Source organism: Filicampus tigris, chromosome 13 (genome assembly GCF_054856515.1).
Source record: "Filicampus tigris isolate MCC_2025a chromosome 13, RoL_Ftig_1.0, whole genome shotgun sequence".
Taxonomy (NCBI): domain Eukaryota; kingdom Metazoa; phylum Chordata; class Actinopteri; order Syngnathiformes; family Syngnathidae; genus Filicampus; species Filicampus tigris.
In genome coordinates this window covers 13,978,419-13,995,955 of record NC_141229.1, presented here as the reverse complement: position 1 = coordinate 13,995,955, position 17,537 = coordinate 13,978,419, and the positions used below count along the sequence as shown (strand labels likewise).

Below are 17,537 nucleotides of genomic sequence, written 5' to 3'. Positions count from 1 at the left end.
AATAAATCAAACTCGGCTCCTGAGAAAAAGAAGGACAAGCGCCAGGAATAAAGAGTCTGACTGTGAATAACCTTGAATTTCTCCTTGATGCTGAGGTGCTAAAATAGTGCAAATCAGCGGAAAGAAAATCCCCAATTAAGAAGGAAAACAATCACAATATGTTCATCAGAGTTGATGTTGTATTGGCTTGGCATTTGAGGTTATTCTATTCCCAGACCTTTGCCTAATAAGCTCCCTGGCCACATCAAAGAGCTCCAGAAGAGGGAGTGACATCACATTGAGGGTCAAGAGTCAAACAGAGATTTTGCTGGCTGTTGACATTTCACCTCTACGCACTCCAACTGGATCCCCTCATGATTTGTCAGCACAGAGTAATTTCTCTGACTTTGTCTAACAACACGCAGGCAAAAGGTAGCCCCTTTAAATACACTTCAATTTGATATGTTCTCACGAGTATTTAGCAGGGTTTCCGCAAATAGTACGAATACTGACCTAATTCTTGCAGCACTTCAAAAAGCTGTTCAATAATCACTTTTGTGAAAAGAAATCGGAAAGACTACAATATACTGGATCCCATCGGACATTCTTCAACTTTTTATAACTAATCTCCTAAAGGTGTGTGCATCTCGCCAATAAAAGACGATTCGACGCGTATCGCAATATAAGGGTATGACACGGTTAGAGCACGATTCAATTTAAAGTGAAATGATTCGATTCGGTTCGATTCAGTGGAATTCCGATTCAATTCGATACAGTATGGCTCAGTTCAAGAGGGTATGATGTAATGAGTTTGTTTTGTCTTTTCAATATGAATCAACTTGTCAACACTGTAATTCTGGCACTTCCTCCAAAAGTATATCACTCGCATCTTTTGAATCAAAACAGATTTTCGTTTCAATCGTTTTTTTGATAGACCCCTATCTGTTATCCATATATACATAGTACTACGATAATAGCTTGTTAGAGCTATCTAATAGAGCCATCAGGCAGCACTGAAATGTTAAACAATTTTCAATCCTAATGTTTTCTTAGATAATCAAGGAAATGTTACTATTACGCATGCTAATTATCTTTTCACAAATTAAATATTTCCAGGTGTCTTAATAATAAATCACAAGACTCGAGAAATAAGACACTTTTAACCCCTCTAAAGAGCCCCATTGAAATTGGCCAGTTTGCCGATTTCAATGAAAACAACATCATGTGCTTATCGTTGCTGTCCTGTGAAAAACACGTATGTCCAGTTTTGGAACTGTTTTTACTTTTCACGCTAATGCGTTGTCTGCAACACATAAACACAATTGACACACAAGAACATTGAAAAAAATGGACGCAAGTGTTTTTCGCAGGACAGTGACTATGTAAACCTGTTTAGCACCTTGCTACTTATGAGGAACGCCTAAAAGGAATACGAACGAGAGATTTGTAGCATGTAAGTATCCGGCTGTCAAGGAAGTCCTGATTCAAATCTAAGCTTTTTTTTTTTCTAAGTCTGCTTGAACATTTCAAAAGATAAAGTTACAACATACAGTGATAGCTGTTAAAGATAGATTTATGTCTGTGGTGCTTCAACAGTCGTTTTGGTGTGTTTTCTTTTTTAATATCCAAAGCCTGACATCCTCGGTTGTCATCAAAATACGACAATGTCTTCCAAGGCATCATCTGGCTGTCACAAGTGTCCATCAAACCATGACGACTGCCTAAAACATCAACACATAGCCAACCACCATTACTGTTCTAATACACCAGCTGCCAACAACATACATAATGGTTGAAATCGTTTGATTTCAGGACAGAAATATATATTGAGGCTCCATTTTTTGAAGTGACAACGAACCAAGTGTAGAACCAAGTGGATTGGCTGTAGAAATACATCTGTTTTGTGGTGACAAACTGTTACCTTGTTACATTGTAATACGCAAATACATGCAATTGTATTACTAATACCTCAAATGCCAACTACAGACATGTTTCTATATTCCTACATCGTTCCTACACACCCTGTGCTACTCTCTGCCCCCTCCAGAGTTGGGGTCAGGGTGCCCTCCAGCGCGCCGCACCTACTCCACTGTTAATTACCACTAATCGTCTCTTCTCCTTTCCCCCCCTCTTGCCATAATAGAATCATTCATCTTTACTACTTAATGAGTAGACACTGCAGTCACCGTCCAAGGTCAACCACAACTAGCATGAACGGACAAAAACACAGCGATTCGGACACAAAGGATGGAACAGTAGAAAATGGGACGATGCAGTAGTTTCCGCATTACTCTGCTTTTAGGAGTAAACCCGGAGAGTGAAAAGATGAGCAATGACTACCATCCGTGGCAGTCGGCAATGTCCAATGCCAACCACAACACGCAGAGGGAATTTCCTGAGAGGCTTAATTACAAAACATGTTAGGCAAGTACAAACAGTCATCATCTAAAAAACAAGACAGTTTCACAGAAGAGAGAAATGCTGTAAAAAAAAAAAAAGTAGTTTCCAATATAGAGCTCCTTGTGCAGCCAATGCATATCATTATTTAAAGAAAAATGTCCTTAACCCAATTCTGCAGAGCAGGTAAGAGGGCAGCATAAGCAATATCCACCTCAAGTTCAATAAAACACATAATTAACAATAAATGCAGCAAATAGTAGTCCACTGATTTCAATAAGATAGTGATTCCCAAAGGGCAAATTAGAACATGAAATGTCTTTTTTTTTCTCAACACAATAAATGATAGGTTTTCATTACCGTTTCTGTTAGTTTGCAGGATTGTGCTACACTAAACTTTACATGGGCCAATGAAGAGCTCATTACATTTCAGTAGAGATCCAGGATTTTTTTCCACTTTTGTTAGCATTACAATAATTTCCTTCTCAGTGATTTAAGGAATATTATTGAAGTCGACCATAAAAGAAATTAAGGATAATAGCCTTGGATAAATTTATGATTAAATATAATGAAATAAAAATTCATTGTACTGGTATAGCAATATTATAAATGCAATTGCAATGGCTATTTTTCAAGTTACTAAAGTTATCATCAAAATAATTATTTTTGGAGTGAAAATTATAACTTCCAACTATTCCAGTGAGCGCTCAGACTCATTGAACAATAAAGGGGATCACAATCTGGTTTGACGCCATGAATATGTGCACATAATGAATTGATGGAAAAATAAAATACTAAAACCAATACATTACCAGTACAAAATTATGAAATAATATAAAGCCATCGCTTTCTAAAACGCAAACGCAACACAAAGCCTCCTTAAGTGAAGGTATTGCTAAAGTCAAAAGATATTCAAGTGAAATATCAAGTTCCTCACTCCAGTCTCATGCAGAGAGAAAACACATGCAGCCATGTGCTCCTGCAGTGCAGCACTGGTCAGAACATCACAGCAAGCTTTGGAAACGGGACAGTAGTCTATGGATTATGGTAATGTGGTATTCCACACTCCCCTCTGGCATGCGTCTGACATTACAGTAACCTTTGCATGTTTAGCCAACATGAGCTATGGATGTTCATTGAGAAAAGACACACGCAAGTGTGTGCACTAAGAGACACACACTGGCACTGTTAGACGCGGAGAGACACAGTGGAGTGTGCACTCCATATGCTCGTCCAAAACAGTATCGACATTCTTCACACAAATTAACATCATGGAGCAATACGACTTTTAGACTTCAGAATAAAGTTCAGTTGAGTTGACGATATCAAATCCAGTTCATCCGGTTTCAGTTGTAGGAGTGTCTGGAATGTGGAACACAAGTCTAGCCACATCAGGGAACTGCCTAATGTAAGGAAAGGAGAGAATTTGCTGCCATTTTATGTTATTTTTGACATCAACCCCTAAACATCAGCAGCAAAATGACATCATCCTCCCAACTGCAGCATGTCCAGCAGCTGCTATCAAATCTACAATAATGTACGTCGACTGTGTGCATATATTGAAAGAGGCATCGCTACTCCTCAAATTCTGAAATAGATTATCTGAGTGAGTCAACATGCACCCAGATATTGTTGTGAGATACAACAATACATATCGTAGCTACGACATAAAATGTCTATGGGACTTTGTAAAATCTAACGGTATGTCTTCAATGTATACATTAGGGCTGGACAAGTACAAAAATAATAATAATCACGTTAATTTTTGTTTTATTGATTTGGAAATCAAAATGAACAAAACTGATTATTAAGTGATTCCAAAACTTAGGATTTATTGAACTACCAAAACTCAACTGCGCAAAACCACCATCATAGCCTCAACCCGCACTGATCCGACATGTTAAACCCTTTATTCTTGAACGCTCTATTCTTTTTGTCAAGTACAAAATGACCTTGTAAATATCATGTGAAATTCAAGCCTCTTGCATTTTCATTCTGCTGCAGCCACACCTTTTCTGCATCCACACTATAGCTGCATTGCATCTTTGCACACATTCAAACCTACCGTTGCTGCAGTGCACGTGTTGGCCCTATTGGGGGCAGTGTGGTTGCAGGTATGCATGGGGTACACATTTAAAACGAGACAAGAAGAGTAGAAGAAGAACGTTGTGATTGAGCTGTATAAATATAACTCGTTTTCCACAGATTGGGGAGAATATGTGCCTTTGAATATTGCTACATTGCCTGTCTGTATGTGTGCCTACGGCGTTTGTGTGTGATATTCCTTATTTGAGGGATTATCATTCCCGGAAGTCAATGCTAATTTCCTGTTGGCATGTCAACGGGATTTTACGATGACTTTAGCATTAGCACTGGTGATGTTTTAAACACAAAGCATGTCTTGTATATAAACATACAATGTGTGCATTTCTTTTTCTTGCGTTTGGTTTTGCATTAATCATCAACTGGGGTGTCATTAAACAGTTTAAAGCACGCTCAGAGAGGGCAGAATTACATACATGTCAAATGCTTTTTTTTTATTATGAACTACATAATATACATAAACAATACAGAATACAAGGATTTACAGTCTACTTAACAAATGTTAGAACATTAAGTAATGAAAAGAAACTAAAATAAAAAAGGCTCAAGGTTACTTCCTTCGTATAAGCCACAGTCTTTACGTAATTTTCTGGTCCGAATAGCTTTGGGGTTCAAAGAAAAACTAACATCATCCAAATACATTGCCAAAAACGTAAATACAGCAAAATGTGGTTACATGTCACATGTTTGCTGCGCAAGTAACATTGTGCATTCAGGCTACTTTCACAACTTCTGGAACTTGCACAGACACAGCGCCGTTTGGCACATTGGTTTTTTTTTTCTAAGTTAAAATGTTTTCAAGATTGTGAGAAACCAAAATCAAAATCATGATTACGTTTTCATAAATTGCCCAGCCCTCGTATATATTGTTTTGGGTTTTTTTGTTTACACTTGCACCAGATTTATCAGGAAGATCATTTCCTGTCGTGTTTTCTCCTCCGCTAAGTAATGTACTTTATCTGCATTTCTTTTTTCATTCACTTCACTTATATCTCATCACACAGAGCCAACATGGCATACTTCTAGCTACTTGTAAACAGGATCCATCCCTACGAATATGTATATCATTCATTGTCTCTTATCTACGTACTTATTTTAAATGGTGCTCTTAATGTTCACAGTGAGCTATAACAGAGTCAGATTTTCAGAACTAGTTGACAATCTTGTGTTCCAAAAACTCAACCTCTGAAACTGTTCCTTTATTAGCACTTCTCCTGAAAAAAAATTGTAGGCACACTTGAAAGTTAAGGGAAGCACTTTTTTACACATTTATTTTAATTCTTTGCACTTTACTGCATTCTTTGAAAAATGGTTAGGCTACAAGATATTTTAAATGGTATTATTTGGCTAGCCCTGCGATTGGCTGGCAACCACTTCGGGGTGTACCCCGCCTACTACCCGATGAGGATAGGCTCAGCTGGGGTAGGCTCCAGCTGCCCCGCGACCCTTGTGAGGATAAGCGGTATGGATAATGGATGGATGTATTATTTGGCTGTTTGTGTTTTATTGTATAATTATTCATCTTTTTTTGTGTGCGGTCTATATCAAACACCTAATTGATAAACAAAGAAAATGTCCTAGAAAATTACCGTTAATTTCATGAAATCCAGTGTCCTGTTTTGACCTTTGTCTAGTGTGACCATGCACAAGCACCATTATAAGCACACACACACTGAAGTGGACCAGAGAACACGTCGAAGCAGTCAACACACCAGAGCTGTGTGTATTTGAGTCTGTTTTCGCTTCGAAAACAAACAGTGACAGAAACAAGCAAAAAAAAAAAAAAAAAGTGGGACTTAGAAGAGAAACAACCCAAAGAAGCAGACAAAACTCATTAAAAGAAGTTCAGTTTATCATCAGTCCCTTCCTTTTTACTATGTTTGCCTTGCTGTGCCTCAAACATAATAGACAGTCCTTGCTAGTACTGTTTGGCTTGATATTTTTCTCTTTTCTTCTCTTTATTGAGCATGCAATCCCATCATGCCAGCGCTGATTAGAATCACCTCAAACCAAACAGCAGCAGCAGCAGCACAGCGCTGTGTAGTTCTGGGAAACAGGCTTACACGTGCAAAGTGGAGTATGATGTTTTTTCTCGTAGCCTATTAAAAGAAGCTTTTACAGCAAACAGTACTGTATATTGAAGGCTATACAAACAGGCCTCTCTGCGATCATGCATTAAATATGCAATGACTAATGTGGCCAGATTATGCAACAGGATGTCTTGGTCTTCGCTGATGCAGCAGCACAAAAAAGGAGCTAAAACTCATAAACAACACCCCCCCCACCAAAAAAATAAATAAAATAAAATAAAATCACACAAAAGCATTGCAGTGTCCATACAGTTTTATCATCAATCAAACTAAATTCATAAAAATATGTTCAGTCCCATTAAAATTAAAATTCAGGCATCAGCTCTGCGTCCTGCAGTTTTTATGATTGTCGTGATCTTATCAGTAAAGCGAAAATGTAGTAAACACAATGGGCCTTATTTTCGTAGGCAGGCGCACGTGCGCTTCGCATAAAAATTGCTGTATCTTTATTTTCATGCTGGGGCAAATCTAGTTTACAGAGTTTGGGAATTTGACAGACCATGCTGTGCCTTGATGGGCATTCCGACGGACCGGGGGCATTTACTTTGACACGCCCACAGAGCACCTGACAATTTGGTAACAGAAAGTTGAATACATAATTATTATATCATCTTTATTATTTTTTAAAAGCAGCCCCGTACAGCGGCACAACTGGTGTGTGTGTTTAAGGTTGGGGTGGGGGATTTGTCACAGGCGGATGCACAATCGGGGTTTAAAGGCAGTCTCAAAGTGCCCACTTTTTGCAGTTTACTTTGCACTTAGCGCATGCCGATATCCTGCACGGACTTCAGCGTTATGCTTCCTCGTGTAAAGTTGCACGCCTCTCCTGCAATGAATTTAAAGGAATGAGGGGAGTTGCGTCAATTGGCCAGGAATCAAGTTGACTGTGTTTAGTCCCACAACGGCGCAAACACCCATTTATAACTGTGGCCATCTACAAAAATACCCTAAAAAAAAAAAAAAAAAAAAAAAAAAAAGAAAACTCCACCCATGTACGCAGTTAGACTGCACTTTGTGCTAGACTTGCGCTGTGCAAGAAAATAGGGCCCAATGTGGGAACATAAACATCCATCCATTATCTGTACCGCTTGGGAACATAAACATTCAAAATAAATATGTATTAATATAACGATGTGACTATTACCTACAGTACCGGGAATTTATCACTGAATAATCAAACATCCCTGCCGGTTCTAATAAAATGATGCCTGGATTTCTTTAATGAATTCTTGCAATTCCAAGAAAGGTTCTTATATCATATGGGTGGTTAAAGACGACGGTAAAGGGGGATAATATTAAAGCACAAATGGCAGCACAATAGTCCACAGATGTGTTGAGTAAGGTGTATAAATATTCAGTGGGAGACGCAGGCTTTCTAAATACCTCTGAACCGACTGCGGTTCCCTTGGGAGACCAGGCTTGCAACTGAGAGCCCGGGACACATGAAAAGAAACGGGAAACACTGACAGAACAAAAAGGGGGTGAAGAAAGACGCCTGCAAATTTGAAAGCTATCTGTAAAGAGGACCATCTGTTTTTAAAAGACTTCTTTTGCAAATACACAAATAAGCCCACGCGGGAGGACAAGAAAGAAATATCACTCGTCCTGTGGGATGGAGGGGGAGAGGAGGGTCCTTCCCTTCAGCCCACTCCACATGGCTAATTAGCATATGTGAAGGTCAGGGTGGTCGCTATGGCAGGGGGTGAGGGAGGTGGGGGCGCCACCAGAGCACGGACACATGTGCACTCTACTAAATGGATAGAAGCCATTTAAATTACTGTTGTGTGAAGGAGACCAACACTACTCCCACCACTTCTCATTGTTCACAGGCTGAAGCCCAGTGAGCTCCCAAAGGGAGAGAAGATTTTAACTAAGTTGACATTTGCCAGAGTTCTGTTACTGATTCCCTCTCTTGGTCTAAACTGAGCCCGGAACATTTCTCAGAAGTCAGCAGCCTTCCGTGTGACTCACTTCAAATATCGCCTACATTCTTACATCTGTGGCCTTGCTTCAGCTTTCCTCTACAGCAGCTGCGCCTCCCTGCTAGTCTGCGTGTGCAAATTGTAAACCATGGAAGTATTTAAAACAAAAGAACATCACATTCGAGGGAGAAGAAAAGTTTTGGTTGTTTGCTTTACTTTTCATGTATGTGTAAAAAGGAACAACAAACATTTGGTAACATGCTGTGGTACAAAATTACTAAACATTTCTTGAGGGGCTTTACTCTTTTTTTTTTTTTTTTTTTTTTTTACATCAAACAGTATTTAAAAAGCCAAGTTATGTTGATTTGATGGAACTACACTATGGTAACAAGTTGTCAGGTGGTATAATGCCTTTTCCTGCACAAATCTCACACTGCCAAAATTAAAGTGGATGTCACAATCAAATCAAACTAAAAAGCCACTAGAGACCTTTAAATATACCCAAATTAAATGTCATTTGCCAAATCACATTTGGATTGCTTTGCTCCCTCCTGATGAGACTTATGATGGGAGAGAAATAACATTACATCAAGGAACTCTTAAAAAATTAGATTTGGGCAAGCCATAAAGAAACAAGATTATTTAATTAGACACATAATAATAATATACACATGTATGTACAGTACGTAGCTCATGATACCACAGTGTTATTTGAGTCTATATTCAACTCTTAGTATTTAGTAAAAAGATTAATTGGCATTCAGTAGAAAGAGTATGCAGCCAAGGAATAACCCCAGCTTGCCAATTACCTAGCCAGGCCGTGTGTTTCATCTGAGGAATATGAAAACCGCTGAGCAGGGCCCTTATCGGACGGAACAGAGCAAATTAAAAATTCACTCTGGTGTTGCTAATCAGCACTGTGCTTGCTATAGCCAAGACACAAAACAACATAAACAATTGATTGACAGGAGCGGGGCAAGGCAGGATGGATGGGGAAAGGGGCGGGGAGGAGATTGGACTGCTTGGTGCTGACAAAGGTGCATCAGGTCTCCGGATAGAGAGAAAGACCAGAACACAAACAAACACTTGCACGACGGCTGGTGAAATGCTGCAAGAATTCAATTGCAGCAGCCACGGTTAAGCCCATCACTATGCACGAGGCTCCCTGCGATAGGCGCATAATACAATGTGACATTGATGCATTGCTCCCATTATAAAGTCTTTGTTCATATCACACTAATAATTCATAAGTGAGAAATGTAAACAGTATGCAGTGGAAAGGAACGCGAGTAGGGGATCATTTCAAGGTAAGCGCAGCACGACCGAGGATGGGAATGTTTTCGCCTTTGATATGGACCGAGAATAACAAAATAAAAATAAAAAACAAGACATGGAGCACAATGGTAGAAACTGGAAATGTGCTTTCAATTTTCTTTTACCAGGTCACGTTTTCAATGAGTTGCTGCTATAATGATCTGAGTAACATCAGTTTCCAATGTACTCATTATGATCCACTAATTACTGCTATTGTAATCTGTGTGTTGTGTCTGTTCAGTTTAGTGGAGAACAGACAGATCCGTGTTACACATGTAGGATGACATAGAAAACGTTATGTCATTTATGACTTAAACTTTAATAAGTCATTAGAAGTGCACAGCTGCTCTTGCGCTGCTACTCAATGTGCATGTGGTACATAGAAAAAGCCTGATTTTTCATTCAGCAACGCTGACTATGCCTGTCCCGTTTACTTCAATCAACCAGGCCTGGGTATTTGTGGAGGGGGGGAAAAAAAAAAGATTGTACAGCAGACCAATTTGTCATGATCTTTGTTTTTGTCGACTTTGTTTTGATAAAATGTTTGTTCATGTTTTCCGTGTCCCTTATCACGTCTTGCCTTGCTCATTAGTTTTTAGTTTGCACCTGTTTTCGTCAGCCCAGTCCCTTTATGTCAACCAATCAACTGCCTCCAGCAACTCGCGTGAGGTCCAGGAGTACATTGTTGTCTCATCAATTTGTTTGTATTGAATTCCCTGCTTTCTTGCAGTCTTTGTCAGTTAATTGTTGCGTAACGTTGTCACGTGTCATGTTAAATTTCCATTTTACTGTATTCCTTCTGTTTCTTTGTCATTATGAACTTTGTTTTTTGGACCTTGTTAATTTAGCGTTTTGATTCTTCCCAGCGCCTTGTTTGCCTTTTTTGTTTGTGAGAATAAATTATTGGGAGGGTTGGGGTTCACCCTGCTCTCCTCCCTGTGACCCTGCACTTGGGTTCCTGCACTTTTGCCACTAACTTCACCATAAAAACCTTGACACAATTATATTGTAATTTGGGAAAAAATATACTTTATGGTCCATATTTTGTATATTTGAATTTGCATTTGCTTTTCAGCACACCTATGACCCTCGTGACGAGTGGTGGTTTGGACAATGGATGAATGGATAGTTTACCGTGTTTGCGAACTTGGCACAACACGCTACGCCTTGGCATTCCGACGGACCAAGCGCATTTTCTATTACACACACCCCTGAGCGCACCTGACAATTTGGTGACAGAAAGTCGACAGAGTTTACACCAGATGAAACCAGGTCTAAGTTGTGGCGCAGGTGGTGGAACACGATTTTGATGGATTTGATCCAGACACAGGCAGACAGTTTCTGCGCTCCCCTGGTATGTGTGGTGGATGTCATCATATTTCATAAGTAAATATGACATCAACGTGCATTAAACCCTCTGAATCGTTGTCGAAAATAAATTCCTTGAATAGATTATCATCCACAGCTGATGTGTGTGTGTGTGGGGGGGGGGTCACACATACGGTTGAAGGTGGTTTCCAAGTCCCCACTTTGCAGCAGCCAACAACGTTACATGATCTGCAAGTGGAGATCTTGCACTTCCTTAAAACCGCACTTTACACGCATCAGTCTCCTGCCTGGACTTCAGCGAGTCTGTTTACGCTTCCGCCATGTTAATCGCACACCTCTCCTGCGCTGAATTCAAAGGAAATGAGGGTACCCGCTGCGATTGGCCGGCAATCAACTCTGCTGTGTTCAGCCCCACACCGGCGCAAATGCCTATCTGACTGCAACCCAAAAATGCCAAAAGAAAGAAAAATACACCAGTTAGTTAGTTAATCAACTGCACTTGCACAAAAATAGGGCCACAAAATCCCACATTATACTGTCCCCACACTGTTTACAACTGCTTAAGTGTCACCCAAGATAACATTTAACTGCCAATACAACCACCGTCACCAGACTCACTGGCGATATGTCAACTTTTTTTGGGATGGAGTACGAGGGCTCACGAGGCTGCGCATGTTTCTATCAGTCGTCAGTGAAATGGGCGTCACCTACTACGTGACCCAGTTAGGGACGATTACAGGGACGAACAAAAAACGTCTTTGGTCCTTGCTTAGTCCGTCCTTTCTAAAAGACTTCTCGTCCTCAATCCTCCGTCCCCAAGATGGGTGTCGGTCTGTCCCGGACGAATGGACCGTATGCCCGTCTCTGGTTTTAATGTTGGGTCATGATAGTGGTACTTCGAGAGGAAGGTATTTTTAGTTGGTACTCAGTGTAAAAAGTTTGAGAATCAATGCACTACACTAAGAGTGAACCTATTTCAGCCTGGGACTTATTAGCTACCTTTCGATTATGTCTTCTGGTATAACTGTTTTCAATTGTAGATTGACCACAACTACTACTACTACTACAGCACAAACAGTAGAAAAGCCCTGTCTTCATTTTGGTGATTGTCCAGACAAGTGAGAAAGGTGTGTGTGTATCTGTCGTGGAGGGGGCGGGGGATAAAAGTGTAAATGAGGTGCAGTGGATTCGCTCACTGCTCCCTCCTGAAGAGAGGCAGTGAGGAGGGAAATTAAATTTGAAAGAGGGTAAAATGTGCCAACAGGTGACAGAGGCGTGCTCCAACCAAACACACTCTGAAGTGAAGCACAGTCGAATCACTGGGCCAATTTGGATGCGCTATTATGCACAACGCCGTTCTCACACTGCCTGTCAGAGCACAGAAGAACAGTCTTGGCGCTCCAAATATGAATTAAACATACGGCTTTTGTGGCGTGGATATGCTGCTCAAATTTTGTCCAGACAAAAAAAGGACAGATTTGTTTTGGGATGGGTGGAATAATATGCATTCAAGATCACAACTGAACAAAGGAGTAAAATAGAGCAGACTGATACACTGTCTGGGGTTCATTACGTATGAACCGAGTCAGATACACTGTTATTGTAGTTATCTAAACCCTATCCTTTTTTGTCACCATCCTATTGATGCACAGTTTAATCAGCGTAACTGCAAACTCCCTAAAACAAATTAATTTTCGTCAACATCCAACAATTGTCTTCCATTATAACGGCAGGATTTTTTATTCTTCAGTTTACGCTGCATTTAACCCCACTGCCCTCCAGTTGTCCAGATGTGTTATCAAGTAGTGCATATAATTTAGCGCGTCTAAAACAATTCTAGGGGGGGAATCTCATGGGGACAAACATGTTTTGCAGCAGAGTTCCTGCTTTCCCTGGGTATGCAAACTGTGCATATAGGTCTCCACACTGCTTACACCAGCAGTGTTTCAGCGCAATGCTCCCAAAAGAGTGCCGGTTTCAGGGATGAGAGCAGTCTATGTTGACAGCTATTGCCAGTAAAAGGGGGAGGGGAGATAATTATTTAGAAACACTTGCCCCCCTCCCACTACTGTTACCACTAATGTGCCCTAAAGCAAGGCATGGCAGCCAGCTGCAGCCAAGAATAGACGCTAGCTTGCGGGGATGTGAATAATATTTTCATGGACGATTCTGTAACTATAGTCAGATGATGAAGAAGTATACACAAAAAATATTTGTTTTGATACATTTCTTCTCAAAATCTGACTGGAAATCTTACATGGGCTGTATATTAAATTGAAAACACAACAGAAAGATGTTCATTATTGATTTTGGCTGCTACACAGTTCTGGGTACTTCTGCAGTCCACCTAAAGCTCCATAAAGGTAGCGCATCCTTGCACTTTTTCTATGTGCTGTCTGCCCGGATGACAGACTGTGTGACAATTGTGAAACTAATCTTTCAGGCCTCCAAATGTTACATTTTGGACACAGCTTCACATTCATGATCATGATTCAGGGCACAGGCGATGGGTCGTCTGTTTGAATTTTCAGCTCGGTTGCACAAGAGGAGAGGAATGTAACACCATCTCGAGCATTTAATCAAGAACGTTAGGTGAATTAATTAATATATTATGAAGGTATTTTCCATAGCTTGATGAGTGATTCAAACACAAAATACCCTCCAGCCATGTGATAAGGATCACTACTGTCTTATTACATTATATATAGGGGGGAAAAAAAAGTATATATATATATATATATTTTTTTTTTTTGTAATTATATACAAGTAGAGTTAGGTATTGGTAATTTATTAATGTCCCATTTAAAAGGCACCAATACATTTTGCAATTTTTGTTAATTGGATGTCTGTATCTTGTTTAACAGTCAAGTATAAAAAGGGATGGTTATAGTGTATTTCATATCCAAAGTATGCGTGTAGTAAAGAGCTCACACTAAACACTTTATACTTCAGGCTTTTATAATTGTCTTCCCTTTTAATGTTTGTTTTCTAAATGTGTCCTAATAAGACAATAAGAAAATAATTACCGTCTTCGGGGCCATTATAGCAGGACATAGTACTGAAATGGGTATGCAGTACAATGTGTCTCACTATTGCAACAAGCTTTGGTGAGACACATGATCAGATAAACACGCTGATTTTGGGTTTAGCCACTTAAAATTAAGATTGTAAATGTTTTCTTTTCCCATATTTTTCATCATGTTGATCAACACGTGAACACCACCAGTGAACACCAATGACAAATATGCCTAAATTCCTGGCAAACACCCAGACCCACGGGTGCAAACATACAGTATGTAATTAAGGTTTTGACCTTACCTGACTCCTCCCAAGACCTTGCCCTCCGTTGCCTGGACTAATTGAATGCGGATGGTTCCTGGGCTGCCCCCCCCAGCCGTGGGCCGTGCTGGCTCCATACTGGGGACCCACATCTTTCCCCAGGCCCTGCTGCGCCGAGGATCCACTGTAGTCTTGGTAGGCCCCACCGTAGCCTCGCATCATGGGGCTTGGTGACGTGAGCAGCTGGTTGAGGGTCGGGGTGGCCCCTGAGGGATGCTGTTGTTGTTGCTGCTGCTGCTGCTGAGTTGGTCCCGGGAACCTTTGGAAGCCACTGGAAGAGGCTCCCAGCGTGGGCTTGCTGTGGCTTGCTGAGGAGTTGCTACTCATCATCAAGTTCTCAGGTTGCCTGCACCCAGATGGGCCCATCATGCCGTAGGTCCCACCGCCATAACGTGTCCGATTATAGGGGGGGTACTGGTTGTACTGGCTGTTCTGGTATCCTGCTTCATGGGAGTTGTCCATGCTGTTATGTGTAGATGATAGCCCCATCCCTTGCTGCTGCTGTCCGCCATGTTGCTCATAGGACCTTGTTGAGTAATAGTTGTTGTTGTACTCTGAATTGTTGCTGGTTGGCCCCATGTTGGCGTGATCATACCTTGAAGACATCATCCCCTCTGTTGATTTAACATGTCCCTCTCCTTTAGCCTGCACCTGCTGCTGTGACTCCACTTGACCCCCCAGAAGGTTCTCTTTACCGCCGTGGTGGTCCACGGCTCCTCGGGGTCCCTGTCCGTTGTTGTTGCTGTGCATCTGACGATGCGGATGCGGCGCAAACTGGCCGAATTGAGGCTGCGGTGTCTGAGGGGGGTCTCCACTCCCGACACATTTCAGCTTATGGTTGGTGATCAGTCCCGTTTCCATGGAGGAAGTGTTGGAATTAGACGATGTGAGGTTATTCCCATCCTTGCCGTGACCCGCGGAAGTTGAACGCACCATGCCGGGATCCGTTCGGCGGTGATGGTCTACATTATTCAGAGTCCCATCTCCGGCGCCCAGCATCTGCCCGCTGCGCTGCTGTACGCTTCCTCCTCCTCCGCCTCCTCCGGATTTCCCCGAATTGAGCTCCGTGCCCAAGCCGCTGGATAAAGTCTTGGTTTTGTTGTTATTTCTGGAGGGAGCCACTTGCGCAGCCATGCTCACTCACTCCAACATCTCAACGCGTAGCGACCGTCCGCCAGCCGTGTGCGCACAAAGAGCAAATAAAAAAAGAAAAGAAAAGAAGGGGGGAAAAAAAGAAGAAGGAAAAAATACAAGGTGAAGGATATTTTCGCAAACTTTAATCTAGCACCGGTGCTCTCGTCGTAGTGGTGGTAAAACTGCGCGTCAGTGAAGCGTCATGATGAAAGTTGGTCTTTTCAGGTTTGAACTTTTTCTCCCCCCCTCCGCCTCTCTCCTCCATCCCGGGTCTTGGTGATATGTGGCGGTGTCTCTCGGAGCCCTTGTGGCCCAGCATGGGATGAGAGAGGGAGAGAGAGCGGGCTCGACCAGTTTATCCGCCTCCAGGGCTTCAGTGCAACACACATGGAAAATCCGGAGTGGATTCTCGATCCACGCTGCTTTTGTGTGAGTCTATATCTATTCTTGACATGTTGATTTTGACCGGGCTCAAGTGAGAAACCAGCAGAAGTTGGCGTTATTTACAAAGGCACACTTTCACCACCAAAACAATGTCTTTAACAAATGCATAACGAGATGACTGCTATACTATGAAGGTGAATCCACTTCAAATTTGACCAATTTGTATGTTTAAAAAAATAATAATAATAATAAATAAAGACGTATTGTTCCAACAAACAGGGGTGCAGCCAGGTGTTTTTTTTTTTGTTGTTTTTTTTTTAACAAATCATTTTGGATCCAAATCGAAAAAATATTTTCTAAGGCTTATAAATCGGTGGCCCTTAGAATGGACCTTCCCCACACCCCACACCCACAAATCTCACAAAAGCACAAAGAATTGCCGCACACATTGCCACAGGTAACTATTAGGAGGTTATCCAGCTCTGATTTTCTCTCCACCCGCCGTCTGTGTCACTTGATTTACAGAGAAGCTAGTTCTCTGCAACTCTGACAGGAGTCGGACATGCAAACTCAAACTGTCTTATCCAAGTGTTGCCTTTGAAATAAGAACAACTTGACAATTTATGACAGCTGTAACGCTATGTTGCAGTAGTCCTCTTTCAAAGAGCCAAAGTCACCTTGTAAAAGTAGGGGAACCGTATACGTAAAAACTAGCACTATAGAGTCGCATACAGATGCATTGTAAAAACTACAATAAAGAAACTTTTGACTAAAGACGACCCCCCATTTCCCCTTCATTTCATTTCATTTGCCTGCGAGAGCAACTTGTGCGAACTGACGATGACATTTTTCAATAAGAGGCGCAAGGATGAAATAAAATGAATCAACCCCGGGCTGCGGGCTAGGACCACACAAAAACCAAAGTCTACAAGATACGCTCCAACCCATCAGTGGTATTCAAACATGAATGTAAAATAGTGCTTAGCAAAGACGCTGGGTGTCTGCTGGGACTTGAATAAAGCAGAGGCTCTGCTTTGATGAGATCAGATGCATTTGAACAACAGAGGGAGCTGTGGATGAAAGAGGGGCGGAGGAAGAGGGGGGAAGGATTTGGGGATGAGTGGTGCTGAGGCTGGCCGTGTTAATGATGATAACTGCTGCTGCCCGTGGTGCAAAAGACAAATATGATGACGACGACGACGATGATGATGATGATGATAAGCATCATGATGATGATGATACCAGTGGTGGAAGTTATGCTGATTCTAGTGATGTAAGTATGATATTTTTAGCTACTTGTTGCTTTAGGTCACAAAACAAGACGTAATTGACTGCATTATGTTGGGCAGTCTGAAACTAAATTATATGTCCATGACAAAGGGAAGACCCCTACTGGAGATATGGTGTCAGTACAAGTATGAGCTTCATAACGTGCAAATCAGCCAATGATTATTTTTTAAAATTGTATTTTGAGAATCTTGACTTTGATACAAGTGTAAAAATTAGATTAACAGCTGTATGACTCAACTATGCATGAAGACACATT

At 41.3% G+C, this 17,537-nt stretch overlaps 1 protein-coding gene across 2 annotated transcripts in view; it reads right to left on the bottom strand.

Annotated features, from left to right (window-relative positions):
• arid1b (AT-rich interactive domain 1B) overlaps window positions 1-15,904 on the bottom strand; it is a 193,486-nt gene extending 177,582 nt beyond the window's left edge. For both annotated transcript variants that reach the window (XM_086049680.1, XM_086049681.1), the window contains exon 1: window positions 14,453-15,904. In XM_086049680.1, the coding sequence (XP_085905806.1) occupies window positions 14,453-15,607 (1,155 nt within the window). In that variant the 5' untranslated portion in view covers window positions 15,608-15,904. The remainder of the gene's footprint in view (window positions 1-14,452) is intronic.
• Between the last annotated feature and the right edge of the window lie 1,633 nt (window positions 15,905-17,537).